General features: G+C 36.9%; 2 protein-coding genes across 7 annotated transcripts; one reads left to right on the top strand and one right to left on the bottom strand.

Moving 5' to 3' along the window:
* Positions 1-26: 26 nt before the first annotated feature.
* LOC105195769 (organic cation transporter protein) lies at positions 27-16024 on the top strand. 6 transcript variants are annotated; one of them, XR_005574493.1, is made up of 11 exons: positions 4070-5096; positions 11489-12012; positions 12097-12346; positions 12542-12800; positions 12948-13116; positions 13200-13433; positions 13519-13733; positions 13914-14095; positions 14218-14354; positions 14432-14812; positions 15431-16024. XR_005574493.1 is itself a non-coding variant. In XM_039447924.1 (11 exons), exons 3-11 carry the CDS (start codon positions 11870-11872, stop codon positions 14556-14558), a joined length of 1716 nt encoding a protein of 571 aa, XP_039303858.1. In that variant the 5' UTR covers positions 4070-5096; positions 5177-5465; positions 11489-11869; the 3' UTR covers positions 14559-15175. The 6 variants fall into 6 exon arrangements, 5 of the variants coding, with proteins under 5 accessions (XP_039303859.1, XP_039303860.1, XP_039303858.1 ...); XM_039447924.1 differs by lacking the exon at positions 15431-16024 and adding an exon at positions 5177-5465 and having other exon boundaries at positions 14432-15175; XM_039447925.1 differs by lacking the exons at positions 4070-5096; positions 15431-16024 and adding an exon at positions 27-718 and having other exon boundaries at positions 14432-15175.
* On the bottom strand, positions 15291-20418 carry LOC105204417 (endothelin-converting enzyme 1). Its single transcript, XM_039447921.1, has 18 exons — positions 20261-20418; positions 19807-19988; positions 19506-19667; positions 19344-19427; positions 19014-19228; positions 18066-18776; positions 17902-17994; positions 17686-17827; positions 17473-17617; positions 17200-17290; positions 16931-17107; positions 16754-16857; positions 16616-16674; positions 16476-16527; positions 16279-16346; positions 15965-16101; positions 15697-15864; positions 15291-15578 (listed from the first exon to the last, which is right to left on the bottom strand). The coding sequence occupies exons 1-18, from the start codon at positions 20278-20280 to the stop codon at positions 15402-15404; spliced, it is 2787 nt and encodes a 928-aa protein (XP_039303855.1). The 5' UTR covers positions 20281-20418; the 3' UTR covers positions 15291-15401.
* Positions 20419-21844: the final 1426 nt, after the last annotated feature.

The following is a 21844-nucleotide window of genomic DNA, read 5'->3' as shown; positions in this document are numbered from 1 at the left end:
AACGTAGGTATCGAAATGTCAAGCGCGCCTTTTTGCTAACAGAGGGCAATTAAAAACGGCGGTGGCGAGCCTATACACACGACCGATGAGCGGTGAGACGAACGCGAATCACACCGAATACCCGAGTGCCCGACGGGGCACGCGTCCTTGGCGATAATAGATATTCTTCCACGCGTGCATATAATGTACATACGTGGCGCATGTACGAGCTGGAAATTGCATTGGGGCACCGGCAGCAGTCAAGCCGGAAGCGCGAGCGTTCGCGAATCGGCGCGGATTCGACCTACGCGGCCGTGGCGAGCTTCCGCGTTTTTCACAGCGCGAGATCGTTATTTTTGAAATAATGATCGGTTCCCTCCCCCCCTTTCCTCATCCACCCGTCTCGAGAGAATCTCTCGCCCCTCGCTCTCCTTCTCCATCACCAGATGACACGGATAACCCTCGCTATCGCAATTTTTTTTAATCGTCTCTCGAACGAAGAGTACTGGTCAAATCGATAAGTGCACGCTTGTTGCATCGAGATTTGTTTTTCGTCGATAAACTCGCTGGTCCGAGAGGGACCCATCTAACGATATAAACGCGATTACGGTTGTTAGAAGCGATTATTGAAGCATTTCGCAATCGAGTGGCGGCCTTCCCGTCGGCTCGGCGACATTGGCGTCTTTGTCACTTTTCGAGGTCGTCGTCTGGAACTTGGAGAGCTCGGATGGGACCACAGGTATCGCCAATTAAAACGAGATATCGATCTCGAAACGATTATGCTTTTGTATCGAAGCATTTTTGAAACGCCTGCTTCGCATTTAAATATCCGCGTCTCATGATTACTGTTGCTAATAATTTAATAATAATTAGTTTTTAACAATATAATGAAATAATGTTTTTTATATAGTAATAGAAATAACTCATTAAAAATTGTTATACATATTTTGTTGATTTGCGTAGTAACTAGTTACAAAGTTAAAAATCAATAATAAAGTTAAAAAGTCGATAACTTTTAACTTAATGTTAAAAATGATTCAATTTTTAACTTTAATTATTTATTTTTAAAATACATAAACTTATTAATTTTTTTCTTTAATTAATTAAAAATGTGTTTATGTAAAAAAAATAAATTATAATACATTTCTACATAAAATGTATTATTTTGTTTTCTCGCAAAAACTTAATTTACAAATAAAATATTTTTTGTTTGATGATCCATAGTAATTAATTATATTGAGTAATCTAATTTTTAAAACTTGCGAATTTCTAGTTTGATATGAACAAAATACTTTTTAAAATTAATTTTTAATTTAATCTATGTTAATTTAATCTTAACATAACTTTTAACTATAAGATTTTTATTTGTGTAACTTTTAACGTTACCAAATTAATTTTATAAGTCATTAAATTTAGTTTTAAAAATCATATTAACTTACTCAACTTTGATAACTTAATATTTTATGTAAATTGTTGTTATTATACTGAGACATTAATTATAAGACATTATTAAATTATTACCCAACAAATACGATGCGCGAATATTTAAAACAAAGCTTCGAACATTCATTCTTTGATATATAATTATGAAACTAATTGTTCAGACCAAAATATAGAAGTTTATTTTATGCTGCAAATTCATTAATTATTATAATTTTTTTAAGAAAACTTGAAGTGGAAATTCTTGTCAATCATATGTATTTTCATCAAAAATATAATTTTAATTTGTAGCACAAAGTAAACTTCTAATATCTTTTATTTTAGACAATTAGTTTTGTAATCGTATATAAAACTGTCTTGTTTATTTAATATTATTCTGCCACGATTTTATCATTTTTTACACATGTTCAAAATTAAACGACAGATAAAAAGATAAGTGGAATCAGCGTTTTATTGCAATTTTATTTAAAATTTAATTCTGATTTTGTTGATAACAGGTGAATTAATTTTTTTAGGTTGAACACAAGTTTGCTTTGATGCAAATGTATCACTGGGTAAAGATCTTCAATTCCAATTTATTTTTCTTTAAAAAATTATGATATTTGGAACAATTTACATAAATAAACTCCTAATATCTTATGTTTAGACAATTAGTTTTGTGAATCTTGGTACTACTTAACAATAATATTTTTTTGCGTTGTGCGATATTCCGCTTATATATTCAATTCATCTCGATCAACCTCCGAATTGACCTCTTGGAATTGTATCGATTAATCAAAGTTCTTTGTATTATTCCACTTGAATTTCTTTTCTCTTCATCCAATCAACAGCTGAATTCTTTAATTCTTAACGACAGTATCAGTGCATCGTTATGTCGTTACACGGATGTATAAAAAAACTGCGCAACGATGTTGCAACAATATTGATATTATCATTAAGAGTTACAGAATTCAACTACAGATCACGTTTCCTTATTCTTCGCTCCGTCGCGGTACGAAGACACATCTATTGGTAATCTTTGTATTGGATTCTTAACGAGGTCAGATAAGAGGCAGTAAAGACCATTGTACAATAGCGTAAACGTAATCGTAAGTAGTTGTTAGGTCAGTTGTATTGTCAGGTATAGTTACACATGTCCATTTTTTATCAACAAATTACCTTTAACTTTCTTTTTCTAGTTTTAAGAATAAGAAAAACCAAGATTAAAAATAATCTACATCTGGTAAAAACGGACTTGTGCAACTACGCCTTACCATCATTTACAACTACGTTTACGCTATTGTAGAATGATCTTAATAAAAAAATGTGTCGGGTCACGAAGTGCGTGGATTTTATCGCGCTGCGCGAGTTGACACGCTTGTACAAACTATTACGAACGAATCGATGAGACGGAACTGCTTAACGAATGAACGATAATGATGAATATTTATGTACACATGACGAGTCATTAATATTGCGGTTCTTCCTGTACAGCGAATAAAAGCGTTTCTTTATAGTTTATACGATTGAAGCGGCTCGTCTAAACATCACACTCTTTTGCGAGATCCCGTCGATTTAATTAGAGCGCGTCGAAGGACGACGCGTAATCAATCACTCATCGTAAATGCTTTAACTTCGCTGATCGATCACACCTCGTTTCTTCCTCGGAACGTATAGGCGTAACTGTATCTAACGATAAGGATGATTTCAGCTAAGCTTTCCGGTGAACTTGACACATCGAGTGAAGCTTGGTTTTAGAGTAGATTAAATCCCCAGTTGATACATGGATAGTAGCTGTAAGTTTCAGCATCACATCTTATGCAATGTGAAAGTTGCAGCAATATTGCATTTAGATAACTTTAAATTATCTAGCTAAAGATACGATAAATTACATGTAAATGTATTTTAGATAAGATACAAACGTTTTAATTGTAATTTACGTAAATAAAAGATCAAATTATATGTGGTTTTATTTAGATAAATCTAGATCAGTTAATTAACTATTTTGATTTTTTCTAATATTTGAAACTAGTTAAGTTAGTATTCGGGTTAATCTAAATGAATCTTGGTAGAAATAGATGTGAGTGTCACGTGAGTATAAATCTTCTTCATTCGGTTAAATTAATCGCACTAAATAAGTTAATTGAGGTCTGAAATCATCTTAAAAGCTTATTATTATATTGGCGCGTGTGATACAACGATCAAATGGTCTGTAACGATAAAAATTAATTTGATTAAAACAATTTGATAAGATTCGATTACAAATCGATTATCGAGATGGAGGAATAAGAAGAGCAATTAATATTCCCCACATAGCAATGCTCCGTTTATCGCATTTCGATACACCCCAGTTGACAAATAGATTGAAAAAGAATTAAAAAAAAAATTCAGGCTTATGTTATCAATTTAGAGTTCATTTTGAGATGCAGAAAGAATTCTTTTTTTGAAAAGAGTTCTTGCATTTGAAAATAAATTTTGAATTGATGACATATAGTAAGTCTAAATTTTTTTTTAATTCTCTGTGCTGACTGGGATGTGAGGGTTGTTATCGCAGTTTATTATTATTATTATATTATATTATTATATTATATTATTGTTGTATTATATTTTATATTATATTATTATATTTTACTTCCATTCCACATGTATGATGTGTTCGTTTGAGCCATAGAAGGCAAGGTAGCGCTACGAATCTGTTTCGCAACGCGGTGAAGTTAACCGCGATAGCGCGGATACACGTGTCGCGTTTGCGCACGTGGGATAACATTACGATAAGCGGATACGCTATTCACGATCGCGATGTTTTCATCGCGCGTGCGATATAATCACGCGAGCGATACTCGCCGCACGATTATCGTTGTCACGAGTGCACATAATGCGTTTAAATCTCATTCGAATCAGGATTCGAGACATCGACAGCGAGACGCGAGCGCGCAACAACGTGAACGTTGCGGCGGAACGTATCGATGAATTCGAAAGAGGGGTTTGGGGTCTCTAGGAGTTATCGCAAAGACAAGCCCGAGAGAAAGGTCATTATCGACGATTTCCTCGCAAATCCAGCAGCGGACGCGTGACGCTACCGTCGCTGGCTTCCGGCGCCGGCGCCAAGTGCATCCCCCCCCCACACTCCCACCTCCACCACCACCTCCACCTTTCGACCATGACATCGACGGTTTCCGGGTGTCGCGTGCTTACCCTGCGTCACGCTCTAAGCTAGCCAACTTCGTGGCGTCAACCGCGTTGCGTTTTTGTGTGTGTGTATGTGTGCGTGTGCATACGTGCGTGCGTGCGTGCGTGCGTGCGTGCGTGCATATGTACATATGTGCGCGTGCGCGCGCGCGCACAAGTAGTACACGTGTACGTTGAACACGCGTCGGTGGGTCTGGCGTTTGCTCTTCCCCCCTCGAAATTCGCGATCTGATGGCAGAAGAAGGTAGACGGGCGAGACGATCGAACGTGTGTACGAGTGCGCGAGGTGTGTGTACGTCGCCGCGCCACCGTGTGCCTCGTGGTGGTTTCCTTTCGACGAGGACTATCGATCGGCCAGTACCACGACGAGGGTGACCATCGGCCGACTACCGGCCGGCGTAGCGTGTGATGTCGTGCCGGCTCGCCGGAGCCAGCTAGAGGCCAGCCCACGCGGAGAGCGTGCGAGACGCGACTCCGGCACGGCCGTGAGATTCGACAGTGGAGATTCGGTACGTTCGTCAGGAGATAGAGAGAAAGAAAGAGAGAGAGAGAGAGCGGGTAATAATTACATCATCATTTTTTTGAATAGAAAATCGACGAGTGGGTCGTCGGCGAGTGGCGCCGACGGACGCCGCGTTGCTTCGCGCATCACGCGAGCGTCGAACGACCTCTACACCGCCCTCTTCCCGTTCCCTCCCCTAACCCTCCTCGACACTGTCGTTGAATTATCGAACGACAATCCAGCTGACTGGATCGAGGAACTGTATCCGATTGCAGCCGGATGATGATCGAAAGGCCCTGTGCCACCCTCGTCGTTTAGCGGATTGTCTTAATTGAGCGATTAAATTATCTGGAATGAGAGATTATACACGCGATGCGTGAGTATCGAGTATCGCGTCGTGTATCACTTACGGATTAGATTCGACGGAAGTTGCTCTCTATTGTATGTACGCACGACAATGCATACGCGAAAATAATTTGATCTCAAGGACTCTTATTGTAAATAATAATAAAAAAAAAACTGCGGAACTCGCGACGAGTAATCGGAGGTGAACGTAATTCCGATGTCCGCGACCGTATCGGCCACGCACCCGCGTGTTTGCGTCCCACGTTTGCCGCCAAGGAATTCTCAGCCCACGTTAACATGTAGTCCTCATTATCCGCCTATATTTATCGCGATAACCCGCGTAGTTCCACTCACGTTCTTAGATACGAGACTAGGAAATAAGGTTTTGTCTCTTTTTAGATGTTAATTTCGAATCTTGCACTTTGCCCAGGGTCATCCTCGAGAATGAGAGCTTACGAAAGTGTAAAAAATGCTTTGCTAGACCGAGAGAATGTATTACATTGTAGCGCCAGCCAGTCGGAATGATCGGAAAAGAAGGGACGCGAAGGACGTTGATGCATACGCGCAAGAAATCTGCTGGAGTATTAAATAACGGAAACTGATGAGATAATACGAAAAGGCATGTGCTCACCATTTGCGGAGCAAACAATGAGTGTTTAGATTTATGCGCTATTGAAACGCAGGCACTGAGCGTAAAAACAAACGTGGACTTGAGCGTTATTTGAAAGTGTACTCGCATAGCACATTTCTTAAACTCCCATAAACGCGCAGTTTTACTTCTTATGTAAGTTCTGACAGAGCAACGACGTCGTGTTTACAGTTGTGGAATGTATCGTTTGTTAGTTTGTAAATTAGCAGTGCTTTCGCAACAACCTTAACGGAAGACCAGTTTGAAGGTTCGCGCGTACGGAACCTTGTCTGAGAATAATCATTACCGAGAAGTTCTCCGTGAACCGATAAAAAAAAAGATACTAAAATAGACACAACGGTGCTGCTTGGGATAAAATACTCTTGCATTTTTATGGAATATAGATGGAACTTATTTTTATACGAACGTACAAACATTTAAATTTCTCATGTATGCATTGTACATATATGAGCAAGTTTTTTAATTCATCGATTAATCAATCGCGTTATACGCAAATGCAGCTTTTATAAAACAAAGTTGCACAATGCGATTGATCAATCGATGAATTAAAAAATTCGCTTATGTACGGTTTTCTCTTTAATCTTTTTTTACATGATAATTTTTTTTGCATTTTGTATTACTTTTCAGTAAATACCAAGTTACAATTATAAAATTATAATATAGTTACAAAAATTACAATTTTTCAAGTGTGTTATGTACGTAGCATTTATTGAATGAGAAATTATAACTAATATTTTTATAACTGTAATTTGGTGTTTGATGGATTTAATTTCAAAATGTTGTGATGTGTCTCTAAAAATTTTATATGTAATGATTTTAGCGCTTGAGAAGACCTTAGAGTGTGATAATTCCTAAAGTGGCGATATCTAACTACTTATCTCTTCTCTTGCGTTCGGATGGGTAGATATGATCAGAAGTTATCTCGCAAAGGGAGAAAGAGGAAGAGAGAGAAACGTTATTGATTCATCTTCATATATTCAAAAAGTCTGCATATGGTCGTGTTCAACCCAAGTGAAAAACCCAAGTGAGAGAAGTTGGACAGGGGCAAACACCTTTCCCGTCTTGGCGTGGTTACGAGAGGAACGAGGGAGCGAGGTTGCGCAGCGTGACGCCCTTGCAAGGACAGCAACCTTTTTAATGTATTCCAGCTCGTGAATTTTTAACTTATTCCCTTATTACGCGTTTTATCGAGCCTGATTTTATCCGGTTGTTCTCAAAATGCGCTCGCGTAATGACGAATTCACCTTTACGATTTGCAAATAATTAGTTATATTTGAAAGCGTTTTAAGTATACGGATCCAACAGTCGTGCCCGGATGTGATACTTTCATCGAAAATGAATTATCCACTATTATCTCCGAGAGATAAAAATATCCTACTGTTTTACATGCGCGATTACTTAATTTAATTATAACGAATGAAACAAATAAGGTGTAGAAAGAGAGACACAAGAATACGTCTTCTAGGAAGGTGTCAGAAAGACACCTCGATTCATTTCGGTTTGGCATAGAGACAGATTCCTTCTCTTCTCATTTTCCTATATTGCCTCGCGTCCTCTTCTTCGTCACTTTTCTCTTCGGAACGTGGCTCCCTTCATCGGCCGCGTCCAGCAGAAAAGGCAACCGTTAAGACCTGTCCGGATGGATTTGCATAAAGCGTAGGTACGCAGAAGGAGAAAGGAGCAGCCGATCACGCGTCCAAGGAACGCGGTTGGCATCCTTCGTATTAAGCAAAACTCGACCTAGATCGGTCCATCTTTTTTTCCTTCTCCTTGCGCACGAGAATGCGGGTTACGCGGTTATGCAAATCGGTCTACGGACACCTTTGCGCGATTCTCCATGGAACATGATATACGCTTATCGAACATGTGTCTTTAATTGGCTGGATAAAAAAGAAAAACGCTGGTAAGCACGCGCCGGAAAGTTTGCGAGCCATTCTTGCACGCAACCATGCTACGCCTGCAGTTTAAACAGGTGAACACTTCTTTCTGGCATTGGAAAACGCTTAGATGTAAACTTCAAATAGTATATATTTACAACAAGACCTTCATTGTCACGTGTAATCGGAGCGTGAAAGCAATTACGGATAATGAATACAACAATGCTTAACCAATCGTGAGGGTAACGTTTAGTTTTCATCAAATGTTATCAGTCATCTTAATTAATTAATTCGTTTATCGTTTATTACGCTTCGTACTGTAATTCTCATCATTGCGTCGATTATCAGGTGTATTCTCGTAAAAGCCTTTGACGGGAGACGTCAGACTGTTTGCTCATTAGCGGAACGGCTAATGCAGAGCGACGACTTCGGCCGAGACATCGGAGCCGTTCCTTCTCTCTTCCTCTATCTTTCTGTTCCATTCGCACTCGCGAGAAACCAGTTGCGATTTTTCACGCGGTGGGAACTAGAAGCCGCTCCCTACTATAAATAGCCTTCGGGTTTCACACTGGGGCCGATGATGTCGGTCTCCGACGACCGGCGACGGCGGTGGCGGTGGTGGCGGTGGCGGTGATAGCGGTGGCAATGTCTGGGCTGGTATATTGCTAACATGCAATATCTAACAGACAGACATTTTCTGTCGCGTGCGAATAATCGGCCCCCTATCTTCAAACTAAAACTTCGCTCTTTTTTACGCGATAAATTGATACTTGTGGAAAAAGAGGGTGAATCGAAAGGGATCGCCGTATATTAATGTGTACGTATATATGCAGGTACACGCACAAGAGCGGCAGAAGCGCGATGGGGGGGGGGGCGAAGAGGATAGGAGGTCTGTGGCGCGACCTGCATCGGAATTTTTATTAAGCGAGAAGAACCAAGAACCCTCCCGCCCCGCGAGCAACCGATCTTCTCCGCTTAAGACGAAAGTACGAGGCGACAGCCAAATTTGGAGCGCATAAGATTAGAACGGCTGATTATCGAAACGTCTCGTTTCGTACGCGATCAATGCGTCCTTCGTGAATTTCGTAATGCGAGAACCAGAGACAGCGGAATGTAGCTGTATCACGCTCGTATCCTTTTGCAAGAGAATTATACGCTTGTTGAAAAATATTTTAACGCGATCACGCCACACGATTTGGTACGCGAGATCTGCGAGGGAGGCTTGGCTAGTGAATGCATATGTACATAGCAATCAGGATTGCTTTAGCTATGTATATCTATTGAGTCCTCGCGATAACGTAATCTTATCGAAGGAAGTTAGTATCTCTATTATTCAAACAAGCCACTGGCTTTTATTTCGCCTAGTTTACACTGTGTATTGTTCAATCGTGTATCGTATCTCTTTCGGGAGGTTCATGAATTATCGACTAGATCGTAGATGATGCTGCGAAGGTTGTATGAAAAATATCGCAACACCACTGATGTATAGGAAAATAATGTAGGAACCAGCGAAATTTTACGACGCGCAAGTTCGAAGAGGATGCGAAAGCCGCGTTAGACGAAGCGTAACATTTTATTGCGGTTTCCTTGCTCCATTGCCCTGTAAGTTATGACGTGCTTATCTCTTGCATCGTCCAAAATAGGATCGTCCCGAAGTGAATCGCGCGAGACGTCGCCGCGAAGTAGACGCATGTGTGGCGTGAGTGATTTATTAAAATTGTCGCGGAGGATATAATTAAGAGATAGAAGAACAAACAGCCAGAATACAAATGGTTCTAATTCTGATGATCGATTTGTTCTCATTAGCTGCATTCAGCGAAAACAAGCAGGCATAAACAACTTATAAGGAGTATAACAACGTGAGAAGCGTTATATGTAGCATGCGAGACGATGGACCGATCAGTTTGCAAGCACGCTTCTTCTGACTCTCAAGGGGGACTCGAATTCGAGTGTGATTGACCCGGGAGAAAGAGCCTGATCTTCCTCCCTTTTTATTTTGTATCCGTTTTGCCTGGCGAAGAAGACTCGAATCGCCGCCGTCGCCAGCGGCAATTGGGGAGCGTGTCGGGTCACGTCCGATTTTGACAAATCGAGATCCGCCTCTATGCAAGGGGAAGAAAGAGGGAGTAAGAATGGAAGAATGAAACGAAAAGGAAAAAAATTGCCCTGAATCATTTGCGACTGCACCGAATGCACCGAGCCGAATCTAGCCGGCGTGTTGAAACGCCGGGGGGAGTCTTTGGTGAACCGAGCCGAGTCGTGTCGAGTCGAGTCGAGTCGAGTCGAGCTTAGCCGAGTCGAGTTGAATCGCGCCTTTACCGCGGCGAGCCGGATCACCGGGACCACGCCGCCCCGCCGGCTGAAGCATGTGGCCAGTTTCCGTCCGTCCTTGATGCGCGCAGGGTTGTGTTCCATTCACAAGTGCGGATTGTTTTGTGCGCCGTGCGACAACTCGTCCGTTTGCGTTTTGGAAAAAACTGCCTGGAAACGCTGTCCATCTGCGCGATCAGCCATCGTCATCATCGATTACTTGTATGCTATCAGTGCTATAGCGTTTTAGCTGATATAAATATATACAGATAATACGGATGATATTTCATACGACTTGTGCGATATTGCAACTTTGCGTAAAAGATTGTTATGTTGTGTTATTAAATATTTCGAAATTTTTACTGAAACGTTATACATGTTCAGAGAGCCATGTTATAGCCAAGATATTAATATGATGTGTTTTAGCAAGAAAATTTAATGTTGATGCGAGTATTAGCAGAAATGTTTATAAGAGAAATTATACGTTACTTTGTGTTATAACTTTATGTTATAAATTATTATTAATTATGTAATATTTGATTTTCATTTATGTTGCAAAATCATATATAAATTTATAAATTTGAAAGAGAAATGATTTTGTATATACATTTCTTGTGCGAAAAATTTAGTTTTATAGAGGAATTTAGTAGAGTAATTCTGTGAAAAAGAGAAGAGTGGAATTACGATATAACAAACGATTGATTGGTTAATAATTGGCAGTATTATCTGTTTGCCGCTTTTTTCTTCCAAGTTCCTAATCAAAAGACAATTGTATCAATTGTATCAATCACGATCCGTTCGGATCGTCTGTTCGCGAGTCTAATTAGTCTGAACGCGGATCCCGGGTGCATTAAAAGCGCTACGCACAGGCGTAATGTTCGATGTTAAACCTTGCGACTTGTCAAACCTCTCCCTTTCTCTCTCTTTTGCATATCGTTGTTACGCAATACGCGCGCGATACGTGAACAATGTGTACAAACAACATTGCGCTTGCATACATACGACTGTTTTTAAGTATACGGATGGTGGATAATTAATCTTTATTGAACACTTAACACAGATAATTATAACGAGTTTGAAAAATTGTATGAGACAAAACGCGATAGTTTTGGAAAACTATATATATATATATATATATATATATATATATATATATAATAACAATAAATATCAAGCACAATCTTAATATTACATTAGATTTTTTTTTAATTGCTACAGTTTTGCCCGGAAGCCCGCCTATGAGAACGCCTGATGTGTTCGGAAATCCAATAAGCGGTTTTGGCTGTCTCTACCGCTGGATCAAGCCTTACAGCTAGGAATATCTTGAGGAGCGCGTACGAGTGCCCTCGTGAACCGTGCCACACGCGCTTGTTTTCAGAGTAACTTCTGAATGTCACGACGAAAAAATTCTCGTAACACGAGATAACGATGCCAGAATTAATAGAATATTATTAAAACGTCCATTGCGATCGAAGCTGTTATTCGATTAAAATCCAATATAAGGATATTTTTCTTTGAAGCAAGGATTCTAATAAAAGTTCTTTTTTTACGCATTCGAGAAATATCGTAAATAAGGAAACGTAGGATACCCAGGACGAAATGGCGTACGACGACGTTATTCTTCGTATGGGCGAGTTTGGCCGCTACCAGCGCAGAGTTTATCTTCTACTCTGTCTTCCAGCAATCTCGTGCGCCTTTCACAAGCTAGCCGGCGTATTTCTAGGCGCCAAAATGGACTCGAGGTACACAGTTCGAGCAAACGTGACGATAATTACACGGTGAATTACGAGGAATTTTCAGTAAAACAAGAAATTTTTTTGCCTCAGGTGTTTACTTCCATACGAGCACGCGGAGAACGCCACGTTCCATCTGAGTCAAGATATATTGAACGCGAGTTATCCGTGGGACAACGAACTTCAGGGGTGGTCCCAGTGCATGAGCCGTGACATTATCGGCTTCGCGAATGGCACGATCATTGGAAAAGCAATTGGCAACGAAACCAAAGGTGGAGGCTTCAGCGCCTGCAAGCAGTATGTGTACAACAGAAGCGTGTACAAAAGTACAACCACGTCCGAGGTATAGAATAACAATTATTTAGCTGTATCGACTCTACAAACTAAAACTTGCTTACCGCGTTTCCTTGACATTCTTGCACGAATGAGATGTAAAAAGAAATCAAACAACGAGACAAACGGAAACTTGACTTTTATATAGAATACGTACAATAAGAATGGAAAGATGTCGAATAATAAATGTTTCTTTTCTTTGCAGTGGGACTTGGTCTGCGACAAGGCGTGGCTGAGAGCGACGGGGGATTCGTTGTTCATGGTAGGAGTCATGCTTGGCTCGATGATATTCGGTGGTTTGTCTGATAAATACGGTCGTAGACCAATTTTCTTCCTGTCTTTAGTCATACAGCTGGTCGGCGGTATACTAGTCGCTGTTGCGCCCGAGTTTATTTCCTACGTAATCTTCAGGTTAATTGTCGGCTCAACCACCAGTGGGGTGTTCTTAGTAGCTTATGTTATAGGTAACTGAATTATCGATATGAATATCAAATTATCAATATAATTTAATTATCGTTTATAATTTTACTGAACTGCATTTTTTGAAAAGCTTTAATTAAATCACGGGGATATTAGATGGCATATAAATGTATATCATTTATCTTTTCTAGCTTTGGAGATGGTCGGGCCGAAAAAGCGGTTAGTAGCTGGTGTCGGTTGCCAATTGTTTTTCACTACCGGATATATACTCACCGCTGGCTTCGCGTATTTTATTACCGACTGGAGAATGCTACAAGTAGCCATCACAGTGCCGAGCATCGCGTTTCTGCTTTATTGGTGGTATGACATAACAGATGTATTTCAAGTAACGTGTATAATTTCAGTGTTTCGCGCAATTTACAAAGTGATTCGATTCGCGGCAGGTTTATTCCCGAGTCCGCGCGATGGCTTTTAACGAAAGGCCGCCTCCAAGAAGCGAAGGATTTGCTACAACGTGCTTCTTTGGAAAACGGTGTAGAAATGCCAAGCGAGGCTTTGGACACACTTCTTAATAATAACAGCGAGGATAGTATGCCTGACACGAGAAAGCCTTCGCTCTTCGATCTGTTCCGTTATCCGAACTTGAGGCGAAAGAGCATTCTTCTGTTTTTCAACTGGTACGATTCGTCAGCAATTTTAATTCACGTTTCGTTTTTTACGCTTAATAGTTCTACTCTAATTTTGATTTTCTCATTCCTGTAGGCTTGTCAACAGCGGTACGTACTACGGATTGTCTTGGCACGCGTCCAATCTTGGCGGTAACGACTATGTTAATTTTGTAATATCCGGGGTGGTGGAAGTACCGGCGTATACGTTCCTGATTTTTACTCTGAATCGATGGGGCAGAAAGATCATTCTTTGCGGCTGTATGATGTTGTCCGGATTAGCATTACTTGCTACGTTATTCGTCCCTCCAAGTAAGTATACTATAAATTAACAATTTTTATTATCTGTAGCAATGTGATATCTTACACGCATATTTAAATAAAGTGCAATTTATAAAAAAAAAATATTTAAAATAAATTTAATATTTAAATTGATCTTAATGTGAAAGCTATCTATTTTGTAAGTCAATAAATGAATTTATTTGTTTTCAGATATGCCGTGGTTAATCGTTTGTTTAGCAATGATAGGAAAACTTGCTATTACCTCCTCATATGGTGCAATTTATGTATTTACTGCCGAACAATTTCCGACTGTTATTCGAAATGTCGGATTAGGTGCGAGTTCCACCTTTGCTCGAATTGGTGGAGTTATCGCGCCGTATGTCAATCACCTGGTACGTTATTATGCTTTTCTAGATATCTAAAAGCATAGAAACATTCAAAGCAAACATGTCGATATCCGATTGTCACAGATTATATGAAATCATTAAATTGATATATTATCTAATCGTTCCAGTCGGAAATATGGATACCACTACCACTTGTTATATTCGGCTCCTGCGCCTTATTAAGCGGATTAATGTCCCTTCTTCTTCCGGAGACATTAAACAAAAAACTTCCTGAATCGATTCAAGACGGCGAACTCTTTGGAAAGTAAGTTTTTCCCAGTTTTCTTTTGTTTGTGCAATTTGCTTCAGGTACATAAATGACATTATTGACAATTTTTATAGAAAATCGTCAAAGAAAAAGAAGAAAAAGCAACAGTTGATGCTCGAACAACTGAACGAGGTAGAAATTATAAAACCATTGAAGGCCCAAGAGAAGCAGAACGGCGTGCATGAGAAACAGAACGGATGACATTAATTTACGAAGATCAATGTGTCGGTATTACACTCAAAATATGTATCTGATTCTCGTCTGGCCATACTTTAGATGCCACGTGCACAGGTAACTTGGCGTAATGAATTTTCTCATCGATTTTCGGTTTGAACTTCTAATATCTACAATTGATTAACATCTATTCGTCTCTGGTCGAGCAATCGTATCTCAATTGAGTCATTTTGGACAATTATTTAGATAGAAACAAAAATTAATCAACTGTCAAAAGAAAAGTAAGTATATTTCGTGTTCTAATACTTTGCCATTGAAAGTAGAAACCATGGTGGCATTTATTTAAGTGTCATCATAACATGTTGCGATAGCCCATAGACTATAAGAATTCTGCCGACAAACATATCACTACTCAACATCTAAATATCCTTTAATATAAAGAATGATTGCGAATTATGTATGAAACATTGCAATTTATCAATATAAAATTTTTTTGCTAGTATTTTTACTCTCTGCTTATCTCTTTTTCTCCATTGACAGCTAGCTAAATATCGTTTGTCTAAGTGATTATCTAATAAAACGTTTTATTATATTATTATAACTTGGAGACTTCAATTGTAAAAATGACAAGTGTTTTCTTTAAACGATATGTGCGTCATTCCATTTACCGATACATCTAAATACATATAATTGGTCTTTTTTAAGACAAGATCATGAGAAAGACTTCAAACTTGTGAAGGAAAACAAATAAACGATTTGTTTATATTATGCTTTATTTTATTTAGTGATAAATAGAAAATTTTTATCAATTGTTTTACATTTTTATATCAAACAATGACAAGTTTAATGCGTAAAATTCGTATAAGTCATTTATTTCCAGATATTACATTTCCTTTCAGGATTCATCGCACTGCCGACTGGACAATTATAAGCTTTGGCGAAATCTTGCGAATTTGAAACGGATCCTATCACTCTCAATCTTTCGATACTGTGCGAGTCAGCTTTGGCCATCTCTAGAGCGCTATTTGATTGAGCTTCGCACGATAGCTGCAAATCGTTACCGCAGTTTCATGAATTGAAACACATAAATGTTTATTATAATCAATTATTTTCATAATGTAATTATTACCGCTCTCTGAATTTATTGTCTATCTATGTTACTTACATAGGCAAAGGATAGGAAAAAAAGTTGGTCGTTAGTGAGGTCTTCCAAACCCGGCAAAACGGTACCCGGATTTTCGCATTCTCTTTCTCTTCTTCGATAAGCTCTAAACGTTGCCTCTAGTCCCATTGTATCTGCGATATTCTCACTTATTGTCTGATTTCCATAATCCTGCAATTTTAGTGAATAAATATTTGAATATTTTCAAAACATACAAAGGAAAAAATTAAGCTAACGTAAAATATGTGCTAATCAAATGCAGAATAGATACCTTTATTGTGTAATTCGATTCCTTATCAATGGGATAATTATTAAATTGTTCCACAAAGCATTCTGCTCTTTTGCTATATCCTTCAGCCATAGCAGATAACCATTCCACTTCTTCTCCATTCTTATTATATAAATGTCCTAAATATTCTTTTTGTTACTTATATATTTGCACGAGCGTAGTAAATATTTAGAAGTAAGATGACAGATATATAATTACATGTGTACATACACACACACACACACACATATACACACACACTCTATCATTTAGTAAGTTATCTAACAATACATTTTTTAAATTCTTTCGTAACATACCAGTGTCATCGAATCCATGACTAACTTCGTGAGCCATAGTTGAGCCAACAATACCATAATTAATAGCTCTGGAATAAAGATTAAAGGTAAAAAGAACATTGATTAAAATTATAAAATTTTTAGATGTGGTATAATTAGTTTACCTATACTTCTTGCTATCTTAGCCGCGTTCATATTTTTAATCAAAATTTACTTACTGTGGTCGACCATAAGCGAAAAATGGATTTTGGAAATTTGCTGCTGGAAGATCTATCGAAAGATAGATTAATGTCAATGACAATATCGATAATTGCAAATATAGATTTAATTTCACATAAAATGACATGTACATACGAACCTATGGAATTTTCACTCTCAGAAAACATGGCATTTACCATTAAAGGGCTCATTACCATACTGTAATAAAATTCACTATGTGAGTTATTTTACAAATTACAATAATTGTAATGGAACAAATATGAATGTACTATCTTACATTCCATCATTAGTATTATTTTTCATCAATTTTCGTAGTTCTTTCCATTTGCTATATCTGTTATAGCTGAGCGTATTCTCGTAATATGAATTGATGATAATGAGCTTTAATGGAACAATACATTTAAATCAAATAATCACAAAGGTGGTGATATCTAATAAATTTTCAGAAACTTACTCCCTGAAAATATCGTTTAACGATAGTGTCATTTCTATACCAGTCCGGATATCCAATAAATTTCTTCATATTTACTAGTTTCTCTAAAACAAAATCTTTAGTATCCTCATCCAGCCAGTCCGACTCTTTAATTTGATATTCGACTTCTTTTTGTATATCGTCCATCATATCCGCTGCCTGTAAGTTATTCAATTGAGCAAATTAACTATAAATAAAACCTGTAAATAACAGGCAAATAATATTTTTAATAATTTATACAAAATGCTTACGGTTGTCTTGACTTTATCAGGGAATTGATTTCTGACATACTCGTACGCTAAGAGATTGCCCATGTCTATTTCCCTTATGCATCTTCGCGATCTGTGATAACAATTCTGATCAGAGATCTCTGATATTGGTATAAATTGAAATTAACTTAAATTTATGTATAAAGATTGCGTTCTATTAAGAATAAAAACACAAAAAGAATTAATAGCTTTGAAACTCGCCAACGCTAACAATCATATGAAAAACCATATTCGGAAAAAGAGTTTGCATCATACCTCCCTGAAAATCCAAAAGCGTCTTCATTGTCATTCTCTTCATTATCGTTCTCATCATATCCGTGCCTCGTATTGTATAATTTTCTCATTTCACTTGTAGTAGTTCTTATTACTTTGCTCAAAAAGTTCCAGTGAATATAGTTTACTAAAATACGTTTCATGTAAGTGCTTATATTGATATTTTATTAGTATTACCGCAATGTGAAAAATTACCAATCGTTCGACTAGATGTCTCGTCCAGCAATGCGATAAGATTCTTGAAGTAACCCGGTGATTTAATTGTCAGATTTAAATCATCCTTCACAGGTACGTAGGCCTCGTCAAATATTTCTCTAATTTTGTACACCCAGTCAATCTGTGTTATGTTAATCATGCTTGTTTAATTAAAGACCATTATACATGATGTTAATACATTAAAATACGACGTACCTTGCTGTTGACAGTTTTAGGTTTCTTTTTATCATACCATTCCTGGAACTCATTGAGTGTCATGTCTTTTTCGTCACTCAAATCCATAGTAATCTGAAATACATTTAGAACCAGGTTAAATTGTTTCTCGTCTTACTGTCTGACAAAGTAATACAACATCTTACATCAGTTAATTTTATTTGAAAGTCGATCATGTCTTGGATATCTCTATTCATATGTTTCTCCGTTACGTCGACGCCTCTTGCTTTAGCTATGGCGCGTGCTACTTTCGAGATGTAATCAACTTGCTTCTTTTTCTTATCTTCGTCAGTCGTTTCTTCTGTACTAATCTGCGGTGTTGTCGTTTGTAAAGTTTCCTTTAGTTTCTGCCTATGTACTCGCTTCATATGAATCCTTTCGTTTTTTTGCGAACGTAACTTTTTGTGAATATTAATTGGTATTACCCGTCTCTTCACCCTTTCTTTTTTTGTCCTATGATTCTTATGTTTCTTAGAATGGATGCTAGTCTTTATTTTTTTATTATCTCTCACTTTTTCCTTTTTTGCGAATTTACCGGTTTTTCTCATACCGACTTTTTTCTTCAAGTTTTCATTGTCATTGTCTTGTTCGTTTGTCTCGTTGTCGTCATTATCATCTTTATTGCCATCGTTATCTACATCATTACTATCATTATCATCATTATCATCGTTGTTGTTACTTTTATTATCACTTTTGTCATGGTCTTCGCCCTCGCTTCCAGGTTCTTGACTATCTCCCTGCTCGTCGCTTTGCTCCTCTTCGTCGCTGAGATCCTCGTCACTTTCATCTTCTTTACTAAAATCGGTTTCACCACTCCAGAGACTGTACGAATCCGAAGGTAAATGTGGAGTATCAATCTAGCAACAAAAACTTGTATTAAAAAGAATTACTATTGTCAAATCCAAACGTCGTTCAATGAATATACATCCACTTATAGTGGGAAATGCAACGCGAAAACAACACTCAATGATGCTACGCAGCGCATAATGTTATAGAGAAGATGATTACATTGCAAACGTTTCTGAGGATGTAATGTTAATGCAAGCATGAAATGATAATCTTAATTAAGAGCTTGTGTGTCGCGTGATAAGTACATGCACTTTTTTCTCAGACTCGTTCGAACGCTTGCGTTCGATTACGCGCACGTCGTGAAAAGCATTTGTTCCCATCAAGCGCATATATTGATCATCCACTTTTTGCCAGCTGTACTCCTGCTCGTTCCATTCATCTGGTTCCATTATCATAGGCCAACCGCCTATCCGCGATAAAGTAAAGACGAGAGGCTCGAGTCCTTGCCTGTCCATTGCATCTAAAAGTATTTCATAAATCAACGATTATATATATTGAAATGCGATTATGTATGAAAATAATAAGCATTTGAATTTTACATGCGTTTCTATCACTTGAGAATTATTCGTACTTACCTGTATTCATGCAGACCGCGTACCATTTCTTCGCAAGTTTTATTGCCAAAAGATCGTCGTCTTTTGGACCCTCATCGAAAATTTCTATGCAGAATATTATTCAATATTTAATATTATTACACATAAATTTTTAATTAAAATTTTAACTGATATGGTATTCACCTCTTGTCTTCTTCATAACTAATCTTGTTCCAAGGATATACATATTCCAAGAATTCATCCCCTCCGGAATAGGATTATGTTCTGGCCATTTTCCACAAGCATATTCATAGAAATCATCGCATGGATCTACAGATTTGTCCATGCTCTCCGAAAAGATCTGAGCTAAGAAATGAAAACATAAAAGAAAAATTAGACCTAATGGTAAATGAAGATTTTAAATTTCAGATTAGCGCGCGCTAACTGTTGAATTATATATGTTATATATAATTTTTTATCTACAATTCTGTTGTCATTTAAATACCAATTTTTTTGCACTCTTGAGATTTGCATACGGTCGGTTTATCTCCTTCATTACTTTCTTCTGTATTTTCTTTATTTTCATTTGGTTTACTGTTCAAGCCAAACAACCATGCCAGACGTGAAGGATAACTCTGGTATTTCGATGGTGTGGCATTCTTGATTAAAAGCACACTTATGATGATACTGCAAAATACGTGTAATGCATTGTATAAGCAATTTTAAATAACGAAACGTATAAAAATAACAGATAAGATTATAATCGTAATATAATTCTCAAACTTCATAAAGATAATCTTGAATTCGAAAAAAGAAAAAAGTTTTGTTAGATTTTGAATAGTTTAAACTTTACAGTTGTTAACAATCAAGACAGATTAATTTTCTAAAAGATAAATTAAGGATCTTTGATTTGTTTATGATTCGATACTGTTAAGAAATGATTATTATGAATTACTTACAGAAAAATAAAACGCCTCATTGTAAAACAGTTTGAAACTGATTTAAAATAGTTTTGCGATTTGTAAACGTACTCTTACATTTCTCACCACATTATGAAATTTCATACATAATTTACTCTTTTATACGTTACTATTCCAGCGGAAGGCTCGCTCTATGCAATCATATCGAATTGATAGTGTCGTAGGCTAGATGCATCTTTCGACCTTCTAATTTATATCAATAAAGCGGAACCTGCTGTGATAACTTTCTTTTTTTTGCGCAAACTTTTATTAACTCAGCGTATAATACGGTTGATTTTAGTAAGCTATACTAGATCCCATATAATAATAATTTTTTTAAATTATAAATAAAGAATAATGTTAAATTGAATTGCATTTCAATGTCATACACATGTTTAACATACGATTATAATTAGGTTATTTTATTTTATGTTTCTTGATTATTTCGATAGGATATACTTATCACCAGTAACAATGCAGCACTTCAGCTATCTACCACTTATCTGTAGGATAAATTTAATTGGAAATATACTTCCTATCATGACCAATAAAATCTCATGTATCCAATTAAATAATATACTGACAATAAATTATCGTTTACAGGACGTCCGTCGTTTCATGATTATCTATTTTCATAATGCTATTTACACAAAAAGTATAAGTAAAGACGAATAGTTTGTAAATTTGTATGTTGTATGATGACACCTTTGAGATTATTACCATGCTTTAAATCATTTTTTTACACTTATTAATCGTATTTATAGAGAAAGTTTATATTTGGTAATATTTCAAATTTTTTCAGTAATTTTCCACAATTTTTTTGCAATGTTTTGAATACAAGAATCACGGACATTTTGCTATTTTAAGACAGCATCTTAAAATGTTGCAAACATTCATGCAAACATATTAAAACTTTCTATTTTTTTCAGTTGTAATACTTTTAAGATATGAAAAAAATTTGATACTGTATAGGCTAATTATTATCTTTATACTTCAATATCATGACAAAGACTACAAATCAGTGATTTGAAAAGTAAAACGTTTCCTTTATATAATATGATTTACTTTATTTATCGATATATATCTTAATAAAACGTTTTTATTAATCATTTTGCATTTCTACATTTTACATTTTATATTTTTGTCAAGCAAATTTAATGTGTAATATTTATGTAAATCTTTTATTTCTGGATATGGCATTTTTTTCATGATTTATCGCACCTCCAATCGCGCAATTGTATGCTTTGCCAAAGTCTTCTGAATTTAAAACAGATCCTATCACTTTCAACTTTCCAGTACTATGTTCACCAAATGTTGAATCAGTTATAGTACTATTTTTATTAGCTTCAAACTGCAAACAGCAACTTATCATGCATTAAATTTTATAAAAATAATTTAAGATATTTTTACATAATACTACCTTCTCTGTTCTTATTTTCACAACTTAATTTCTACAATTTTGAATTCCATATGCGATACTTACATTAGCAAAGGATAAAAAAAAAAGTTAATCATTAAAAAGATTTATACTAAAAAATTTATTATACGTTTATCAATGCAGTATCTAAATTTCAAGAAATAATT

The sequence above is a fragment of the Solenopsis invicta genome, chromosome 4 (genome assembly GCF_016802725.1).
Source record: "Solenopsis invicta isolate M01_SB chromosome 4, UNIL_Sinv_3.0, whole genome shotgun sequence".
NCBI lineage: Eukaryota > Metazoa > Arthropoda > Insecta > Hymenoptera > Formicidae > Solenopsis > Solenopsis invicta.
The sequence above is the reverse complement of the archived record's forward strand: the minus strand, read 5'-3'. Positions and strand labels throughout refer to the sequence as shown.